General features: G+C 40.6%; 1 protein-coding gene across 3 annotated transcripts in view; it reads left to right on the top strand.

The window, feature by feature from the left end:
* Positions 1-22,971, top strand: part of si:dkey-234i14.2 (heterogeneous nuclear ribonucleoprotein C) — a 39,002-nt gene that overhangs the window by 9,983 nt on the left and 6,048 nt on the right. For all 3 annotated transcript variants that reach the window (XM_056412839.1, XM_056412837.1, XM_056412838.1), the window contains exons 3-4: positions 18,608-18,658; positions 22,481-22,650. In XM_056412839.1, coding sequence (XP_056268814.1) covers positions 18,608-18,658; positions 22,481-22,650 — 221 coding nt within the window. The remainder of the gene's footprint in view (positions 1-18,607; positions 18,659-22,480; positions 22,651-22,971) is intronic.

Genomic DNA, 22,971 nt, shown 5'->3' with positions numbered 1-22,971 from the left:
CCAGATGTCTCGTATTTGTCGACTTCACAATACGTCATTGCAGCATCTTATTGATATTTTGTATTTTAGAGTTTTAGTGATCAACCAATTAAGGAAAACAAGACAAAATACAGAGAGAAGAAAATGACCTGCATGACTTTGGTTTCAGTTGTTTATTTGTTTTATATGATATTAAACATTTAGTTTCTCCTGACAAATAGCGAGACAGTTCTGCTTGTGGAGAGAGTTTGAGGTGTGTTTGTGTGTGTGTGTGTCAGTGTTTGTGCTGTGAAAAGCAACTGGCCAGGTCAGACTCTGTGACCAACAGGTCAGTGACTGATTATAGAATATGCTTGGTGTATGTTTAAGAGCCTGGATCACTCCAAGTCAAATACAGCAATATTGTGTGTGTGTTGTATCAGATAAATCTATAAACACCTTCTGAAACCGACAATTCAATCAGCACATCCACTGAGCACAGAGAGTTAGAGGTGTGGAGGTGAAACAGATCTTAAACTCGTCCTTTGAAGATCTGTTTTTTTTCTTCTTCTTCTTAAATCTACCCTTTTCTCTTTTTTTGTGCACAACCGAGTGCATTTTAGGTGAGATTCCACTTAATGAGTGCCCTTATTTCTAATTATATATATCTAATATATATAATTGGAAAAATATGTATATTTTAATGCATCTCATCCCACCTTTAAGTGTGGTCCTTTGGAACAGCTGTAGCGCTGGCAATGCAATGTGTTGGGACCATGCGGCAACTTTGGCGTCAAAAAAGTGCCATCAACTTCGATTCCCTAAAAACTTTCCCCTGTCCTCTCGTTGTTTCCTCTGTCCTCTAGTTGCAAAAATAAGTTTAATTGTATAGAAGTCTATAAAAACAATGAACCTTCTTCTCAATTGATTTTAATACTCAGTAAACATTATACTCCTGTATTCTTCTTCAGTATCTTCTTCCATACAACATCATGTTCATTAGGTAAATTATGGTCCTATTTAGAGTAAAATGGATGATGATCGTTGCTTTAGGGCGTGGCTACTTTGTCATCGGCAGGTCGCTACTACGCTGTTGTATGTTATGTTTAGATTTTAAACCCTTTAATCGTGTGTTTTCAGTTTTGGTCTACTAAAAACATCAGTTCACAAACCAGGCTTCCCCCTGTGATTGGGATGATATTGCACTAGTTTGTTGAAGCATAACAAACTCTGCATCCTCTCGCACCATCCCGAGTGAGAAAGTGAGTAACCACAACTGGCAACAAAGTGTATCATTAAGACAAGCTTTTGCTGCAACAAAAAAACAGCCCACTAACTATTCATCAAAGGCCTCAGTACCTTCTCCTTCCACTTCAACTTCAGCATCAGTTTTACAGAGTGACTGCTATTTACATTTTTACGTCCAGCTTTTCCATCTGTTCTTTGTCGGCCTTTCTCTCTGCGTGGATGGATGCTCAGACAATTTGCTGTCTGCAGTCTACTGGGAGAGACGATAGCGGGGGGGGGGGGGGGGGGGGGGTGTACCCTAGGTAAAGGTCAGTGCAGTCAGAGGTGGATGCACTGCTGAGGAAAAGGTCACTGGGCAGAGGAGGGAGGAGAGTACATCTGCTGGTTTCAGGCCCACTGCCACATCTTTTGAGACAGAGAGAAACAACTGATGGTGGAAAGGAGAGAGTTACCATGATCGCATACCTGAGACAATTTAAATGTGTGTGGGGCGGGGAGGATGGGCATGCTTCTATCCATGTATTTTCTTGCTGTGTTACCAACACAGACGAGTTATCACTCCTGTCCTGCAGGCTTATCAGTCTACAGCGGTTGGTCCCCCTGCTAATGAAGTCATCTCTATCCTCGCTGGCTACTCGACACTGAGAAGAGAAAGAGGGAGCAGGTGGGAGCGGTAGAGATGAACAAGGATTGATGTAAAAGACATGCAGGGTGTAATACAGAGCAACAACAGTACAGTGTGAAACCGCTGAAAGAGAGAGGAGTAGATAGGAGAGAACAAATCAGAGAGAGAGAAAGAAATAACAGTCAGAGTGAGTGAGGGGTGAAGAAAGCAAAGAAGGGAAAGCAAGTGAGCACTGCACTGCGTGTCATTGCCCCCCCGGCGTGAACAATCCATCTCAAATTGATCTTCCAGCTCGGCCCAGCAGGGCATTCTGAATCAATCTCAAATTGATCTCAGTGCCAGAGGTCGGGAAAACTAGCAGTGGAGCTTATCAGAAATATAGTGGTGCTGGGAAGATCTGACAGGGAAACTTATCACACTGCACAACAGGAAATGGGCTCAGAGCCCCCGGGGCAGCAGAAGGACGAGCCTGCTCCCTGTACACACAAACACACACACACACACACACGCACGCACACACAAAACTCATGCATGCACACACACACACACACACTCACCAGCACACACAGATCCAATGTCTCTGCATGTACCCAACACAGCCATTCAGTGACATGCTCCCCAGTGTTCAGCACAGTACGGAGAGACGATACTGTGCAAACAAACATACTCACACAAGCTTTCCCACTCACACACATACACACACGCGCAGACTCACGAACACACTGCTCCGGCATCAGTTCATACCTAGAGGCTATGTCACACAAAAAAAAGTTTGTCAGTGCACAATATGTCAATATGTTTTAAGTTAGACAGGTGAGATTTGAAGCCTGGAGCACATAATGGCTTATAACGCATTTAATGTGTCCTCAGCAAGGCTGTGTGAAAGGCCAGAGGAAGGACAATCAATACTGGCATGCATTTAGACAGTCAGTGAGCTTAGGGGAGCAACCTGTCCCACCAGTCTCTGAGAAAAATAAAGCCATAAAAACAATTGACTTTCACCACATCGTATCTTTGATAATACTTGGATAATCCAGTCCAGGAGCACATGCCACAGCGTCCTCAGCACACTGAACTTGCATCAACTGGATGTCTGAAAACCTTCAGAGGTGCCAGTGTGCTGTTATTACTGTGTAGTTATTACTGTGTAGTTATTACTGTGTTTCAACGGGATTGTGGTGTGCTTTTTCTTGCTGCGTGGATCACCAGATTGAATCTTGACAGAGCATGACCACAACACACAGAACACTTAATTAAAGTTCATTTTTAAAGACAGAGAGAGCTGCAGAATGACACAGCGGGTGGGCGGTTGGCAGGGCCGGACCTAGACTTTTGGGGGCCCTTAGCAGTATTTGGGTTGGGGCCTCTTCCCATATTACTAAACCAACTGCATGTTGTACATTGTATTTTTGTTTAAGCGTTAATGTATTAATTAACCAGAAATATGTTTATGTAAAAAATCAATGTTCTCTGTGGGAAGAGCTGAATCGCTTCATGATGTAGAAAGGATATGACATGACCCAAAAAATACGATGCACAAGGCAGAACATGCATTGATTAAACTAACTAATACTATTGTGCATAGTCTGGTACAGTGATCAAATTAGGAATGAAGACAAAAGGTGCACTGTTTGAACAAAATGTTAACATCAAAGTGTCCAAGAAAATCAGGTAAAACAAAGCCATGTTTGGAACAATAAACATAACATTGACTTCATTTTTATATACCAGGGTTTAAAGTACAGTTGTGCTATTCCGCATTAATTATTTCTTAATTCGAAATATAATGAGTTGTAATGACATCCAATATGCAGTAACGTAAGAACAAAACATCTGGCTGTTGCTATATGAAAAGAATTGTACCATGGCTCTTAAACCGACCTTCAAATGTAATTTATTTAACTTAACACGTCAAAGAATAGCTTGCAAAGACCCTTATCTCAGTTAATGTTGACGTTCTTGTCTAGTTCATTCATTATGTTTAATTAGTATTATGTATACTCTCTAATGCTACAGAAAAAAATTATTAATTTAATCCTATATTTATTTTTTGGACCACAGAATCCACATTATTTTTATGTGCAAAATAAATGTCTTACTTCATCCCAACGTCTCCATTGTGCATCTCCGAGTGTACTGTTTTTCATTCTTTTTTTTGCAAAAATGACATTTAGAAGTTATATCTTTATTACTTTGTCTTTGGAAAAAAAATTGGGACTTTTAGCAACTGCTTATATTGCTTAATGGATGAAAAGAAGTGAGGGGGGGGCTATCTTTGTCAGCGATTGGGAGGCAGCAGGAGAGCCTTTTCTTGTCCAGGACTGTAAAAAGCTCCCTGTCAGCACACAGGGGTAATGGGGGTTAGCAGAGAGTGTGAGTATATAAAAAAAAATGTGAGTCTGTAAGTACAAGTGGTTGCATGTCCCAGGAGGTACAACAGAATACCCGTGACCCCAGTTTTACCTCGGGGCACATACACGTTTGCATGCACCCGCACAATCAAATAATGACTCTGGAAACTTGCATCGATAAGCATTTAGAAAATGTAATATGAATGGTTTCTTTCCAAAAAATAATAATCTTATAGGACAGGAAAAGCAGGAATTTATGTAAATGAAAGCAATAGCAAAAACAAGCCAGACCTTTTTTGACCACTGGCATCCCTGAAACAGACACACACACACACACGCACCTCTGCAGCATTACTGTACCCTCTTTCAGTTTACCCTGTGATGCGTACTAACAAATGACCTTCAAATACCACGCTCACATCCTGGTGTTTTATCATTTCATGGACCTCCCTCTGTTGACTAAATTCAAGCAGCTCTGCGCTGCCATGGCTTACTGGGTCACTTGAATAGAACAATGCCATTGTTTAGCCATGAGTTATGAGTAGCACCTGTGATTTTCCTGCAGTACTAGGCCTAAATATCTGCTTTCAAAAAAACTACCTATAAATAAAGTTATAGGAGTGCAATGCTAAATCACATTAATGCATTGCAATCTGATATTGCCATTCATCAGTCCTGGATCTATGAGTTCTGCTGCATTGTTTATTTTCAGTTCTGCGTGACTATTGGATCTCTTTAAAGTTCTGCTAATGGCTCAATCTGCTGTACAAACAAGTACAATTCGTACACTTGTCTCCCTCTTTTAACATATCGCTGTCGCTTCACTTTTGATTCTTGACAAAAAAATGTCCCACTGCCGAAAAGAAACAACAGTATTATCTAATCTTATCTTATCTTAAAGGGAAGCCGCTACAGCTATGTTGCTAACTTGAGGTTTAAGTGTGGTCCAGAGAGGCTCTCAGACTGCAGTCTGGGTCTGACTCGACAAATGTCAGTCATGTCGATCACAGTTAAAAGCACAGAAAGCTCTTCTGAGGGCCTTTTTCTGAATGGCAGCTTATTATTTGCCCTAGATACATCCTCTAAACGTCCAGATCCTCTCTTGTTGTCCGAGAAAAGAACTGGATTTGTTTGCTCGGTGGCCGGATGACAAAGTCGAACGAGCGAGAGCTGCTCAAACACACACACACAGACACACACACACTCTTTCTCACACACACACACACACACACACACACACACACACACACTCAGAGCTTTGTTATTTTGCCATTTTTCTTTTGATAGCTAGCAAAGAAGTTTTTTTCTTTTTCGTGTAACCATGCTGCTTTGCCCCGCACGCAGAAGAGCTGAAGGGACTTTTAGTTTTTAATTCTTCGAATAATGTCAGGACAACATCATAGTTCAGGACACAAAAACAACAATGCAGAGACTTGACAGATTTGAAAAGACTGAAAGGATTAACTCCACCAGGCCGCCTTGAGTAACCTTTTTAACTTTGCGCTCTAAGTCGGTTCTGTTAGAGGGAGTGTCTAGACATCTGTTCTCCTCAAGCTCTTTCCGGCTCACGAGTGGAGGGGCGGGGTCGCTCTGTGAGCGGCCCTGGATGTCACTTGTCACCTCACTGATGTGTAATGCTGCTAATAAGCACTAAATATCCTGAACTCCTGAAATTTCCAATTACTGCTCCCAGCGAGACACTGAGCTTTTGATGGATGGCAGCGAGCGAAAGCGGTTGGCCTTCCTGGAGATAAGCCACGCATATTCATATGGAAGAAGTACATGCACTGCATCCCCAACAGGCAGGCGACGACCACCGTTCACTCCCTCGTGAGCCACAACAGCAAGCTTTAATTCTGAAGACAGTTAGTACAAACATAAAAAATAAAAATAAAGTAGCATTGTTTGCATGTTGAGCTGTGTGCAGATGGTCTCTAGTCATGCAGAAGAATTGGTCTTATCCCACTCCAAACACTCTGCCTCCAGGAGGATTATGCCACATTGTTGACGCCACCGAGGGGTGCATGATTCTGTAGCACGTCGAGCCAAACCCACACATGCACATATTTATGGTGCGCACACATACCTACACCCACATACTGTACACACTCGTATGGGAATCACTGCACTACACACACACAGACACACAGATTATACTGCATGTTTTCTAGTCATTGAAAGTTGCAGGTTTTTTTTTAAATATTATTTTTAACTTGCTTTGTATTCATGTATCCGAGGCCAATTGTACCACCAGATCAGACTGGATTATATAAAGTGTTTTCATTGTGACTACAAAGCATGTACAGTATTATTCATGTATTCATATCTTGTCCTGCAGGTGTGCTAAATAAGTAATTAATATAAAAGCGCTTTTGGGCTTTCACAATAAACACCTGTATGACCGCCTGATTTGAAAGGCAGATTATGTTAATCTTTTGTTTGGACAGGGTCAGTACAGTGAGCCCCTCTCCTCCATGCTGTATCTGAACATCAGTGTTTATTCTTTCTGGTATATGCTACTCTTGTGTGTTTGGTGTTGCAGATCTTCTCTTGAGTCTTTTGACCCTCTTTAGTTGCTGTGAAATCTAAGCCTGGTGGTAAATGGAGGCTTAGGGTTTAATGGTTACAGCCTGTAAAGACACTGTCTCCATCCCTGATGGGAACACATTTAAAAACGCCTTTATGTATCAATCGGTTTTGTCAAATGGTCAGTTGTCCACCACAGTTTGCTTGTAATGATGCTAAAAACAAAGGCTGATTCATGAGACTCTCTTATTATTTCCAACTCTGACATTCTTTGGCTAATCAAACAGTAACCATACCATGCTACACCCGCTTTGTCCCTGCCAGGGCTGATCCTACAAGCTGGCTGCATCAGTCAGGAATGTCCACACCCCAACAGCTGTCGGGGAATCTGACTCATCCCTCTCTCTGTCCCCATCCTCCTTGTCTCTTTAACAAACCACTCCACCCTCTATCCGCCCTCCCTGTGCTCTCCACTTTATCCACTCTCGTTTGAAACCTTTGCAAGTTGGCTCTGCCTGCTTCTGCCATTTGAGTGTTAGTTTACCACTGATGAGTTCACCTCTGAGTGGACAAAAGAGATGCATTGTGATGGACAAATGGGACAAAGGAAGACACAATCGTTCGCTCTCCTTTGAGACGGCCTTTATTGAGTCTGCTGCTCCCTGATGCATGTCTTTTGTCTGATAGGTACTGCCTGTAACGCTCCAGCTGTAGTCCGGGTCCCTGTTCAAAGCCTTATTGATGCAGCAGCAATCATCAGCTCCTCTCTGTCAATGCACTCTCCTGCTCCTCTTTCTGATGTGGCTGCAATCAAACGTAAAGGGCTGTCAGCCGTTCAGAGGTACTTAAACTAAAGTGAGGAAGGATGAGTGCAATCTGAAAAAAAAAACCTTATCTATGTACCTCAACCTCTTCAACGGAATACATTTCTCCCGGGCTATAATTTAACCTTGATGCATGCAGGATATGGTTATATATGAGCTCCGGGAGGTGTCGTGACCCTCGTACCTCTCATGTACCGGCCTTTAGCTGTACATCGCCATGTCACAGAACATGCAGTACATCCACATGATGCAGAGCAGTGGGCCAAGCAGGAATGAATGTCAAGGAGCAGATTACATGGTAATGCCTTATTGATCGCGACTGTCCTGCACACATCATTGATTAAAGCAGCGGAGTGTGTGATCGCTACATGTTTAAGTAGGATCTCAGGAAATAATAAAGATGCTCTTTGTGAAAGGGTAATTCTCCCTCAGGACGAGTTGTAAAAACTGTTTGTGTGCGAGCGGCTCGCGTGCGTGTGTGTGTGTGCAACAGTATGGATGTCTAAGGGTTAAGGTGATTTCATATTGTAATGTTATTGATTACAAAAACTCAATGGGAATACCAAATAATGTCAGATGGGGAAATCAAAGAACTTCATAAGAACAATCCCAGTTAATCCAATATTGCCATAAAGCAGGCTTGCTCATTGATTTGCAGTATTGCCTTCAATGGATCCAGAGACAGGCTGCCCCGTGGTGTGTAGTGGGCGTGGCTAGCGCTGTCTTCTTATCGCAAGAGGGGTGCGGGTTCGATCCCCGGTCCTGAGTTGGTCCTTCTGTGTTTGAGTTAGCTGGTTCTCCCCGTGGCACCGTGGGTTCCCTGCAAATTCTCCAGCTTCCTCCCACAGGCCAACGACCTGTCCAGGGTCAACCCCGCCTTCTCCCAATGTCAGCTGGGATCGGCTCCAGACTCCCCAGAACCGGGATACGCGGTTTGGATAATGAAATGGAGCCTGAGACATTTAAGGTATAATTTCAGTGCCACAGTGTTAATCGTATAGAAGGTTTCTCACATGGTTGAAAGTCTTTGTGTGCAAAACCCCAACCTGAAGAAAATACTTGATACGAACCAATCAGTGAAATATGATTCAGTTATGTTGTTGCAATCGTCTGTGCGACTGCTTATATGCATGTGTGTTGGAAACAGGCAAATCTGAAGCATCAGTTGGGCGTTTTCCAGAAAAGAAAAAAAAGAAGAAATTGTGAATGAAGGAGAGAATAACAGCGACAGTGATTAAATGACTGGGAAAGAGGGAATAGATTAGTTCTGTCTGTCCTTCAAGAGTGTCTGAGTGAGAGAGAGAGAGGGAGAAAGAAAGAGAGAGAGAAGGAGCTGCCAGCACTCCCTTCATCTTCCCCTCCTCCCCAATCAAAGCTGCTCTGCTCTCATCTTGATCATACTCAGCCTTAACATCCCAGGGTATCTTTCTTTCTCTCTATCTCTTTCTGTTTCTCCCATCATTGTCGATCCATGACCACAAATGTAGTTCTTTTTTATACAGGCAAGAAAAAAACCTCTGCTTAGTTTTTACGCACAGTAATCTCATTTCTTCTTGACTGCATGCTGTTGTGAGTCTCTCTGTGTTGAGGTGGATTGTATCCCAATGTGTTGGCTCTCGATTGTTCTGCTTTCTTTGTTTTTTCTCTCATATTTTACTCTGGATATGGGCCATCTTGACAAGAACATGCAAGTGAAGATATTTACCACCATCGACAAGTATTATTTCAGATTCAATGCATTTTTTCTGATTAAATGACAAAATGTGACACACACAAGTATCTGATAAAAGTATCTGATGCTACTATTGTCATATTGATGGTTTTCTTCTGTCTTCCAAAACATACAAATCAACAACCAAAAAAGGTTATTCGCCAATGTGATGGTTAATGATCACTTAACAGTTGTACACAATTGCGGTCATTGGTAAATTAATCCAACATCGATTTAAGTTTATTGCTCCCGATGGACAAGAGTCATCATTCTTTCCACTACTTAAATGTTATTGTATTTTGGGGCATTTACTGAAACCAAAAATGTTTTTCTTTATCTCTTCTGATTGCCGTATATGGAAACATACTGTAGTTTTTTCCTAGGAAAAAGTAACTGTTCGCTGCTCTCGACCCACATTGTATTCTCTCCAGTCGAGTAACCTCTCCTAAGGTTTCATCAGCTGGATTTTCATCATGTCTCGCTGCATTTTAATATGACGTGCGCAATATAAATACAAAAAAATGTCCCCTCACAGGATATGGAGCTCTGGGAGTCACTGCTGGTACTTATAATTGGAGTGAATAAGGAAATGCTCATTGTCAGCAAAGCTCTTTGTCTCTTGTTCAGTCATTTTATGACCTGACAACAAATCCTCAAGATTCTTTTGATTTTCTAATTAATTAGAATCTCTCACATTCATCCACCTGCTGTCTATTTATCTATATTTGAAAAAAGAATGCATGAAAAAATATTGAATGTCCAATTACAAAAGGTAGAACCATCTGCACACTTGCCTTCATTGCCAAAACACAGTTTATTGTTAAATCACACGGACCTTGGTCAGAGCTCGAGACATATCACTTATCCACATATTCACGTTTGTCAAATATAAATAATAAAGGTTTCTGCACACACGTGTTTGCTATTGGATGGTATTCAAAAGGTTTCAGCACTAAACCTTAATCTGAGTATGTTGACCAGTGGTGCAGGATTCTGTTGCTCCTTTATTAGCAAAATAAAACTATTTGGTATTTTTATAGTGCTTTACAACACAAATTGTACGGTGTGTCATTATTAAAACCATTTAGCACAAAGTGAGGCAGGCAGGCTTGTTACAGAGAACACACATACAGGACTGTCTCAGAAAATTAGAATATTGTGATAAAGTTCTTTATTTTCTGTAATGCAATTAAAAAAACAAAAATGTCATACATTCTGGATTCATTACAAATCAACTGAAATATTGCAAGCCTTTTATTCTTTTAATATTGCTGATTATGGCTTACAGCTTAAGAAAACTCTAAAATCCTATCTCATAAAATTTTAATATTTCCTCAGACCAAGTAAAAAAAAAGATTTATAACAGCTGAGTGTTTGTCAAGGCTCAGGAAACCCTTGCAGGTGTTTCGAGTTAATTAGACAATTCAAGTGATTTGTTTAATACCCTACTAGTATACTTTTTCATGATATTCTAATATTTAGAGATAGGATATTTGAGTTTTCTTAAGCTGTAAGCCATAATCAGCAATAAATCAGAATAAAAGGCTTGCAATATTTCAGTTGATTTGTAATGAATCCAGAATGCATGACATTTTTGTTTTTTTAATTGCATTACAGAAAATAAAGAACTTCATCACAATATTCTAATTTTCTGAGACAGTCCTGTATATGTAATGCAGAAATAAGATGAGCATGATCAGACTTTAAACATTAAGGAATAAAAACATTTAATTTAAATGTGATGGTGCTATATATGAAGTAAACTATTTCAAATTGCAGGCGCAAAACCCCACAACCCCGAACAATCCAGACATGTTCTCAGGTACTTCACCATGTTGCACTACTTGATAGGTAATTACCAGAGTTTTATTTAGCTCTAAACTCCACGGCTAGATTATAGAGTGCGTAATGTGCTCCCTGTACTTTCTATTTGTTAGATGATGAGCTGTAGTGTTTTGAACCAGCTGAAAGCTGCAGCTCTTTGGCTGAGGCAAGTATGCAAAGAATTACAGAGATCTAAGCATGGAGACACAAATGCATTGGATTAATTTTTACGCAGGCAATACAGTATGTCTCATCCTAGAATTATTTCTTCACGTGACAGAACCGAGTTTGATGATTGTGTGTGAAAAAGTCAGAAAGGAGTTAATAAGAGGAGAAATAAAAGAGAGAGAAGCGTGTAGTCTGGGATGTTTGATCTCTCATTCCATTTAATTGTTTTTGGCAACTGTACTTTTTTTGCTCTGTTACATTAATATGATGAGCTAGGGTTCACAAAAACTTGACCTGCAGAAGATTTATTGTTAGCACCAGACACACCATAAGCTCAGCAATAAACCCGCCTTTGTATTCACATTGAGAATGTCACCAACTGTCACACAGCATCACTCTAGTCGGACTGCATTTGCTCCCATGACTAACAGTGTAACAGGTGAGATGTGAAAAAACAATGGCTATATTATGAAACACAATGAGGAGCACATTAACACTCTTTAAAGTGGAGGCGCACACATAACACGAGACTCATCTTCATTAATCCTTTTCTACAGAGCATGCTGGGAGGCTTCACAGCACATTTAACCCCTGAAGTCCAATAAGAGCGGTAAAAGGTGCCTCTATTTCAATAGATAATAATGAATGATTACATTGTCATATTCAAGAGTGATGTTGGGAAATGGTTTAAGAGCGCTTATCAACTAGAAGTCAGTGTTTTGGTTAGATAATCTGGATAGTGAACTTATTTTGAGGTTTGTGCTGTTTATTTATAAAGAAACATAATCTGTCTCTTTTGTGCATAATTTCTGCATACAGTACATCTGTATGCGGACAATTCCATTTTATCCTGTGATAGATTCAGTTGACTATTCTACCCATAATGGTTCATTTCCAGGGATGAATGCAAAACTCACATCTGCATTTTATATGATGTGGACATTTAGATAATTCTTCACCTGCTACAAAGACTAACTGCTGCTTGAAGAGCATCGCAGAATGGGTTTTGGAAAAACCTCTGACATCTACTCCGTTATTTCAAGAACCTTCTCAGTAAACTTCCAGAAAAAAAGATTTTTGACAATGAATTCAAACTGATATATATTCTGTGTATGTGTCTGTCTCTTTAAAAACATGGCGGACATTTGGAGAAGACGTGAAAATCAGATTTGAGGAAGTTCAATTTCAGCATATCGGATTTCACGTTTCACAGATGGCGACACCTTTCTGTATCCAAATGGCTCACAGTGCTGTCAATCTTTTTTTTCTTGGTACCAATCGATTCTATTGGCTCTAACAATTCCAAAGATGTCTCGTTTTTTTAACCCGCCCTTCCCCGGCAGAGATATCTGCGTGCGTAAAAAGCTCAGGAGCGAAGGAGAGGAAAATGATCATTACGCACGAGGACGCATGCGCGCATTATTGTTCTTTTAACTGTGGTTTACTGTTGTAAAGCCACCGACTGATGTATTTGGATGTATTAAACACCATAAGGAATATAAAAGGGAAATATAGGGTTTGGTATATGAGAGAATTCAAATGGCAAAGATGGTGCTCAAATGTGTCCAAATGCACATTTTAGAGACCTCCCCTAAAATCTCTTTACTAAAAACTCTCTAGCTGCTTTCTGCTTCACTTTTTCAAAGTCAAATTGTGTAGAGAGACTGTCCACAAGTGGTGCTATTATATGGGTGATGTTAGGCCTTTTCTGTGCATCCTTCCAAAAGATAATCATCCTGAAAGTGCTTTTTTTTCTAGGCTAACCTGAAACTTCTATTTTTGCTGTGTTTCATCTTTATTTACTATTAACCATTAACATGTATACTAATATTTGCACATATGAACAAAAGGTCTCATGGGTTGCCTTTATTATAAGACCAACATTATTCAAATGGGGTTGAAGAGATACACCCTTTTAAGTTTGGCTATGTTATTTCGAGCCGAAACCTCAAAAATAGGGATGAGTCATCACTGCGGCGGCACAGGTTAGAGGCACTTTTCCTGTCTGGCTCTCTCACTATCAAAAAAAGCAGAAGTGACCAAAAAAAACATTTTCCTTGACAAACACTCAAAGATAAAAAGATGTTAAAGATGAATGCCGCTGTGGTTCTTTACCAGAATTGTTGATATTTTTAAGTGTCAAAATACTCTGTGACCTGTTCCGGTTCGGCCCATACTCAGTTTGTGTTGTCCAACTGCCTGTCTGTTAAATACCGTGACACAAACCTGCTCCATGTATATTATCAGTTACATCACGTTTGTTTATAGATTTATTTTCATCTTACTTTTAGACAAGCTCAAATTCTGCCATTATTGACATGACGTTGTGTGTAGATATGATGTCAACTAATACTTAAAGAAGTGTTGACAATGCTGTGAATAGAGTGGAAAAGAATTGCAGGAGAAAAGACTACAGCAGTGAATATTTATCACCGAAGATGTCACCACAATAGAGAAAACAAGAATCTCACATAAAATGTCACTTTGATGCATTGTCAGCTAGATTTAAATTGCATCTGTCAAGGCTCGAAGCCAATTGAACTAAATCTCTGATAATTCATCACACACACACACACAAACACCACACACACACCTTTGATGTTCTCTCATAGATTCAGCTGTTCAGAGTGAAACGGATGGATTTAAGTGCATGTTGTGGGAATTCTCTGGGCTGCTTTGTTCACACCAAAAGCAACTTGTCTTTGGCTGATGCACACACACACAGACACGCGCACACACACACACAGACACGTACGCAAACACACACACACACAGACACCCGCACGCATGCACAGGCATGCTGAGGCTGAGATGATTTATAGCCAGCCTTGTCTAATGGATTGCTTTGGCACTTGATAAATTATGAAAAGAAATTAATTAGCCTTTAGTGACCCTGCTGTCCATCTGCCCCTCTCTCTCTCTCTCTCTCTCTCTGTGCCTCTCTCTCCTTCCCTCCCTCTCTCTATCTCTATGTCTGTGACCCAGTCACTTGGAGGCTCACTTTGGATTTAATTACAGTCAACATGGGGTGTGCTAACCTGTCACAGATTTAACTTATCTAAATATATGAAAATACCGGTCATAAATGAATAAATAATATGTATTATTCAACAGTGGTTAAATAACAACAAACATGATATATGTGATATATACAGTTTAAATGTGCACATTGTATTAAATATTATTCAATCATGTTGAGTAATGAGTAAAACGTAAAGTTAATTTGCATTGCCATAGCTTCACTGTCCTTTTTTTATTTAAGTGATAGAGTGACCAACAATAACAATAAGGGTAAAGTAGAATTTAGATATGAAGAAATATTTGATAAAAATAGGGAGTCTAATGCATGAAATAGCAACAGACAGAACAAGGCCAATACAAATAAAAAAATGAAAGCTAAATATATATTTTTTGAAGATAGAACAATTGCTAATCACCGTGTCCACCGCAGTGCCCCAAACACTCTGACACAATATACAATGATGAAGGTAAATCAGTGAACGCCAATGCTAGAAAAACAAACAGCGAAACAGCGGCAGCAATATTCCCCCCAGTGAAGATTTCGGTGACTAGCAGTTATTTTCTTCCTCTCTTCTGGCTGACGTTCCCTGGAGAGCAGATGACCCGGGAGTTCAGGTCCTCTGCCTTTCTGCGAGTCCTCCAGTAGTACAGGATAAAGGCTTTTTGTTAAGGGACAATTCACTAGAAATACACTTTTTACTTTTGTGTCCCAAAATGCAAAATAATCAAGACACAGCTATTACAATATGTAGAACTCCATTTAAAATACCAGAGGGAAGTCTTTAAATGAGATTTCAAATTGTGTTTCTTATTCTTGGCAAGTGTGAAGCTCAGACATGAGCACTGAATCATTTTGTGGTTTCCTGCATCCTGAGCTCTGAAAACCAGCTGCTATGAGACAGAAAAGAGCCCATGAGAACAACACCGGGGGAGACGGGATTACGGTTCACTCCAAAATGAGTCGACACTTTAGATCTGGAGATCTGTGTGTAATTCCGAATGTGGAGAAGTATTTGGTTTAGTCCCCTGCTGTTTATCCTGACGCACAATAAAAAGCATCTCTTCTTTGAGGTGAGCAGCATGACAACAACCAGGAGAGTCGCTGCCTCCCTGAGTGATAGATAAACAGATGGCAAGGACTTTAGGTTTGTTATTTTCCCAAAAAGATTTTTTAGCAATATATTATCTACATTCTAGACATAGGCTGTCACTCGGAGGTAAATATATATTATGGTAAGAACTAGTCTTTATAAAATGTGGCACAGATCTCTTGGTGCAAATGACGTACATTTAAAAATATATACATATATATATTTAACCAAGACTCAAAGTATTTGAAAGGCTCGCTCTTCGACTAACTAATTGAGAATTATTAATCAAACTGTAGTTCCCCTCAGCTCTATAGAGCGTTTAGTGTCTTTGAGCTCATTGTTTAGATTTTCTGGCCCACAGCTTTGCTGTCTTGGTTCTTGGTTCCTGGTTCTTGGTTCCTACCACACTCACCTGCTGTTTTCAGCAAAAAAGCTCAAAAGACACACTGTACACTTTTTTAGGGCACAGTGGCCCTAACTAAAATTTTAGGGGCAAGAGCAAATTTAAAGGCGAACAACACACACAGGGTTGGTTGGGGGGGTCTTGATTGCTCCAAAAAAAAAAAAAAAAAAATGTTGGCGCGCGCACTGTCGTCTATCATGCGCAGATGAGCTGAGTGTGTGTGATCAGCAGCTCGGTCCCTTCACATCACACACCACAGTTATCACAGTTCAGACCAAGAAGCTATCATTATCATCCCAGTGTTTCCCTACTATTATAAAAGGGTGAACTCTCCAATACCTCTCTACCCCCCCTCAACCCTCCGTCAACAACGTCAGCGAAGCGCACACATGCATCGTCGTCGTAGTTTTTAGTTTTTTAATTTTTTTTTTTTTTTTTTTTGCCGGGAGGCGTGGATTGGCGCTAAAAGCGTTTTAAGCGCCTTGGCCTTTCTCTCTCTGCAGGAAACACAACATAACACGACTTGCAAAGTTTTCAGTTTCCCATCATTGTATTACTGATAAATAAATAATTTGACAATATACAATCTCCTATTTGCCTTCATGAACTGCAAAAACAACATTACAAAAGAGAACTCTTAAGTTAGTTACTGTGAGTTTAAACATATTAAGAGAAACATACCTTGAGCATGTGCATGTTGCACCCGATGTGGCCAATCTGCCGATGACCCGATCGATCTGACCGATAATCAGGCCGATGATCCGATAATATCACCCACATCACTGAAAATCAGTATCTCCGATCCCCGATAATACAAACCACCGATCACGGTGTTGATTGAAGCATTATATTATGTGTTAGCATTATTGCCTAGGATGATGAAATACATTTATAAAGCAACTCAAACATTAAAGCTTTTTTTACACATTTAGGACTTTTACTTTTTGATTTCAGATATGTATGGAAGTCACTTAAATCATCCGCTAACTTTATCAAATCCTCGCGCGCTCCCGATGGGCCCTCGCGTGCGGCGCTCCTTTTTTCACATTAGCCCCCTCTCACACACAGTCACAACAAAAATATTTAATAACAAAAAATTGCTAATTTACTGGTCGCGCATGCGTGAGTTGATTTTTGCGCAAAAATGCGACCATTTGGTCGCAGTCTGGAGCCCTGGTACAGTACATGCCCAGCACCACGCAGACACGGTTATATCAACTATAGCTGATGAAATTAATGCAGAATTTAGCAGCTCAAGAGCTAAATATTTCCATCAGGATTTGTTACAGACCAAAAGGTAGCTGATTAAAGTAAACGTTAGACTGACACCCATCAGGTGAACAAAAACATGTCTGCAAATAAATGATAATAATAAATGATAACGGTTCCATAACTGCTGGATGTGTATCGACTTCACCATATCAACTTAAAAGGTGATAGTATATCAATGTTGAGTTGTTGTTGTTTTCACTGCCCTCAAGTGGCCAAAAGGTCAGCTGTTGCAGGTTTGAGCTTAGACTCTATAAAGAACTGGACGCAATCACCGTGACGCCACCCATTGGTTTGAGGACTGACGTTTTGTTTTAAACGCTAAATAAGACATTTTTAGGCAGCCAGGATGGTTACAATGAACTTTTATGAACTGAAAACACACTAAATTGTTCATCATGCTTCCTCTCATTATATGAATGACGTCTGTCATATGTAATGAATGTGTTATAACCATCCGGGGAGAGGGATCTCTGTTGCTCTACCGTTAAAGGGTTAAAGTTGTTAGACAAAATCACAGACAACTCCCAGTCATTTATTTTACTTTAAATTGGACCATAATTTACTAAAGTAACATCATACTGTATTGATTGAAGAATACTTGTAACTAGCGAGTTAGACCATAAACTCATGTTTACAGTGTTTATGAGAGATAATAAGAGGTAATAAATTAAATGAGTTTAAGTAAATGTTGATGTACTGATTGAATAATCTTAAATGCAATAACAGTATGCAGAAATCGTCATTTGTATCATATATTTGCTTTATTTTAACAAGGCACATAATGACGTATTTTGCAAGTCATGCTCTTGAATTTAATTGAAGTGCAAGACTCAATGAAAGAGGAATTTTAATATTTATCCTGCTATTTGTAAATTCCATGTATGTACGACGAGAGCGTACGCGTAACCGGAGTCAAATTACAATAACGCTGATTCTGATTCTGAATGGAAAGAGTGAGGTCAGATCAACCAAAGAGAACCTATGAAATGAAAGAATGGCAAAAACGGATTGAGGGAGTGAGTCAGTCAGAGAGACAAACAGAGACAGAGGGAGGGAGGAAACATTAAGGGATTATTATGGACTCTGTGTGTGGATTAGGGAGGAATGCTGAGGTCTGACACACCAGAATGTGATCTCTCTCTGGCTTAGTGTCACTTTCCTGTCCTCCACTTCCTCTGCTCTGTTATGCAGGTACACTCTCCAGCCCAGTTCTCTCCCGTTACATCACTCACCGGCCTCACTGCTTGCCTCACCTCACCAAGCGCACCCATCAGATGAGATGTTCAGTGGGTGGTACAGTTGGCACACGACACAATTTCTATGGATTTTCTATCTTGGATGCTGCAGCAAAACAAATCCAATGTCTTTTTCTAGCTGGCTGGAGATCATGAACACTGCATTCTTTCCAGATGAAGCGATTGTACCGTGTAAATCTGTTGAGCCTCACGTACATTCACACACTGATACGCCAGAGGAGCTTGCTGTTTGTTAAGTGAAATGTGTGATCGGCCCAGTAAGGAACGCATGGCGTATTTTTGACAAATACTTTACTAACCACCTCCCTCGTCTCTTTCTCCACCCGCAGATCTGAGTTCGACCTGGACTACGACAGCTACCACGAGGACTACAATGACAGGTGATGTCAGAAGGCCACGCATGGCAGCACACACACCTTATTGCTTGTCTGCGTGTCACGGGAGGTTGAAGGAAGAGGCTAAAGTGGATTGTTCATCCTTGGCTGTCTCCAATAGTCTCCGCTTCCCGTCACTGTCTGCCACACAGCCGTCCGTCATCCTGTCTGTTCTTACAACGTTACCTGTTACGACTCTACAGACAGGAGCTCACTCGTTACACTCAGACACGCAGGTGCAGACTTTCTGAAAAGACACCCACCTTTGTGATTTGTAATCCCGTTCGAGCGTGGTAACTCTAGCTGAATCTCAAACGTCTCGGTTTTTAGCAAACTTAGTTATATCATTTGCTAAAGCTGCATCCATGTAACGTTACAGATGCTGCCTTGCATTATAAAGGCAAGACATTCAGAGCTTATAGCAGCACATCGCTCTAAATCACATTGGAGAGGGGGAACGATATACCATATTGACAGTGAAATATTGAATAATTATTAATAACACACATATGGTGGTTATGGTGACAGCTCACTCCACCTCCTTACATTTGTAATTAATTTGCCAAAAAGGAAACTAAACTAACACTAAACAAAGTTGGCAATGAATTTTATAGCATTTTTCTTACAATATATATTAATTTTGGTCACAATCATTGTGTTGTGGAAATCTGATATTGTGACAGCTTACATAGTATATTGATTTATAGTGGTTACTAGTATTTTCCATCAATACAAATTAACTTATGATCTCTTTGTTCATTTCACATCAGTGTTCATAATAAGAGTGACAGCTAATGACTATTATATTGCAAAGTGTTCAAGTTGTAACTGTGTCAGTGTGCGAAGGAAAAACTGCTTTTATTTAATGTGTCTACACTTTAAACCAAATTGAGGGCATAAGAAAGAACTAGTCTGGAAACAAAGTCAAATAAAATCTTCTCTAAAAGACAAAGATTCAGGCATTTATAGTTTGTGAATTATTGAGACACAATTGTAATTGACAAAGTGAATGTGCAGTTCCTACCAGTTGCCAGAACAGATTGACAACAACCACCCATCAGGGTTACACAATGCCCTTCAATAAAAACACCAAAGATGAGCATATTGTAGGGGACGAGCTTTGCAGTGTGCGTTTACCTTTTTTATGAGCAGTTAAGCGAGTTAAGTGCAGTTAAGTGCAGTTAAGTGCAGTAGTCAGGGCGATGAGGTACTCAGTTAAACTGAGCTCCACTCGGAGTAACTCTGTATTATTGGTCCTCCACTGAAATTGTGCAGGGACCTTCCTACACCCTCAGGCCTCAGTCACAAACACTCCACTCAGCACATCTGAATAAAAGCAGGCAGGCAGTCACACACACAAACACAAACACACACACGCACACACACACACACACATACACAGAATACACACCTTATTCCATTGCCTTTCTTGCACATAGCAATGCTCTGTTGCTCCGAGTATTAACTTGTCATCTTTTCTTTGTTTTTGTTTTTTGCATTTTGTTTTTGCCTCGCTCTGCATTTTGCCGTCTATGCTCAGGGGGAACACTCACCACTGATTTTCAATTTGTTTTTAACAGAGTGCATGATTATTCCCCATGCTGTTGAGTATAGCACTATCGACAGCTGTGTGTGGAAGCGTAAGTGTGCATGTGTGTGTGTGTGTGTGTGTGTGTGTGTGTGTGTGTGTGTGTGTGTGTGTGTGTGTGTGTGTGTGTGTGTGTGTGTGTGTGTGTGTGTGTGTGTGTGTGTGTGTGTGTGTGTGTGTGTGTTTATTTATTTTGTAGAACATCATTACGTGCGAAAGGGAGAAATATCTTTTTTTGGTCCGCTGTTCTCTTGTGCGAACGCGATAGAAAAGTGTCTTTCAACACAGATAACAGCTCAAGCTGACAAAGCTGCTTTCCTTGTGGGGTCTAATCCATAGAGACAAACACCTCTCTCTCACACACACTCACACACTTTTCTGTAATCCTCACTCGTCTACAGTCTCTCATTGTCTGAGCTTCCGTTCTCTGAGATGACACTTCAAAGCTACTGTAACAACACATTGTCTATCATCTGCTCCTGCAAACTGCTTTAAAAGGACTTTAATCTCCCATAAATCGTTGGTCTCTGTGTCTCTCAGCACGGACAACGCTCACAGCCACTAATCTCACACACTTATGGAGGCCTAATAAACTTCATCCATATGTGACATACTGTGGATGTGAGAAGAAACACAGAAATCTCAGAAGCAAGTAGAGAGGCTTCGGTGAATATAACATGTGAAAGAAAGAGACATGAAATGACATGTAATGTAATGTAAAAAGAGAAAAATAGAGAAAAGGTTTCAGGGTGTCGGGCCAACTAACTGGCTATCAGTAATCTACATTACCGTTGGACTCCAAGTCCTCGGAGCTGACAGCCTGCCCTCCTGTTGTTGGCTGGCATCAAACAGCAGCAGAGCTGTTTACTCTCACGGCTTTGCAGAAACCATTTAGGATGTGCTCAGACTGTCCTTGATCCAGATACACACAGATTGAGCTGATCAGAATGATTCAGCTTTTGGTAGCTGCAGGTCTAAAAAAGCACTCAGTTCAGATCTGTCAGGGAAAAAAAGTCTGGGATTTAATTTGCTCCCGGTTCCCTCTGGGTTCTCCGGATTCCTCCCACAGTCCAAAGTCATGTTAGGTTAATTGGACTCTAAATAGCTTCAGGTGTGAATATGAGCGTGAGTGGTTGTCTGTCTCTATATGTGCCCTGTGATGGACCAGCTCCCTGTCCAGGGTGACCCTTTCCTTCGCCCAATGTCATCATGGGATCAGCTCAAGCGCCATTCTATTCTGTGGTATTCGTGTAATATGGTTTTTAAACATGTTTTTCTTTAAATTGCTGAACACAGTAAAAAACCCTGGCTATCTGTTCTTTGAGCTCTCTCTCTCTCTCTCTCTCTCTCTCTCTCTCTCTCTCTCTCTCATTGCTACAATGAACAGCAACATAATCATACAGAGATTTGATTGGCCTTCCCACGCTTTCTTGCAGCTTTGCTCTTCCTGATCGGTCAGCGGGTTTGAAGCCGGCAGCGGTGTTTTCACCTGGTCGTTGTGTGCCTGAGTGTTAAGATCGAATCACTTTCTGCTTCAGTCACAACATCACCTCCATTTCGACTGAAACATACACACATGCACAAACAACCCACAGTGTGGTTCCTGTAAGCATTATAGAGTCTGACTGCGATACTCCCCGTGTCACCAGCACTACTATCCCGGCAGCGAGCTATTGATCGGCCATGACAGAAGCAATTACATTCAGTGACAGTCAGAGACATGGAGCTGTCCACAGGGAGGAGGCAAGGAGCAGAGACAGAAACAGAGATAGAAAGTAAAAAAGAAAAGAAAATAGAATATAAATATAAATCTATGAGGTGCTTGAACAGATGCTTTTCATAAGTGTCACATATTTCCTTTCATAACCTCTATTTCCACCTTGTATCCCCCTCTTGTTTGATATTTGACTGAGCTTAAATTATTTCAACATTAGTGCCAATACAATACCTGTTCAATTTTGATAAACATTTGAAGGGAACATAAACTGATTTTTTTTAAATACTCTTTCCTTTTCATTTAAGTTCCCATATTTAAATGATGCCTCAACACAAGCAGCCATGAGTAAAATACATCTATAATTGGCAACATGTTCCCCCTTTCATGCTTGTGAGCAGGCTCTCTTCCGTCCTGATTTTAGACAAACACTTGGATTGCATAAAATCACAGCACACATTACAACTAATTTAGCAAAATGGCTGCAAGACAAATTGTTTTAAAATTGTATCTACTGAACTTTTAGGGTGTATGACTACCAGCGTGTGCCGGCCTCCCTGTCTCCTCTGCCACTGGGACCCAGTCTGGCCAAGCGGCCCCGTTCCTCCTCCTACTCCTCTGGGAACAGACGCAGTCGAGACAGAACCCACTCCAAAAGCTCCAGAGCCCACTCCACTAATTCATCCACAGCCAAGTGTGAGTAATATGAATCTCCTCAAGTAAAAAAAAAGATTGCATTAGATGACGCAGATGTATACTGTGTGACAAAAACGCTGGCAAGGGGAATGCCTCATAACATAAACAACTAAATGATGCATATAAACCTCATTACAAACCTTTTGCCTCTCATCCTTTCAGTGCAATGCCGTCACGGACTAAATATGCTGTGTGTAGTTTTCTGCAGTCACAACACACAATCTCTGAGTATTAAAGTTTTAACCCTTGTTTCTGTGATGCTTCTTTGAAGAGAGAAACGATGAAGTGGAGAAAATTAGCTATATTCAAAACCACGGCTGC

This window comes from Pseudoliparis swirei, chromosome 4 (assembly GCF_029220125.1).
Source record: "Pseudoliparis swirei isolate HS2019 ecotype Mariana Trench chromosome 4, NWPU_hadal_v1, whole genome shotgun sequence".
NCBI classification, from domain to species: Eukaryota; Metazoa; Chordata; class Actinopteri; order Perciformes; family Liparidae; genus Pseudoliparis; species Pseudoliparis swirei.
This window is presented reverse-complemented; position numbering and strand designations above follow the sequence as displayed.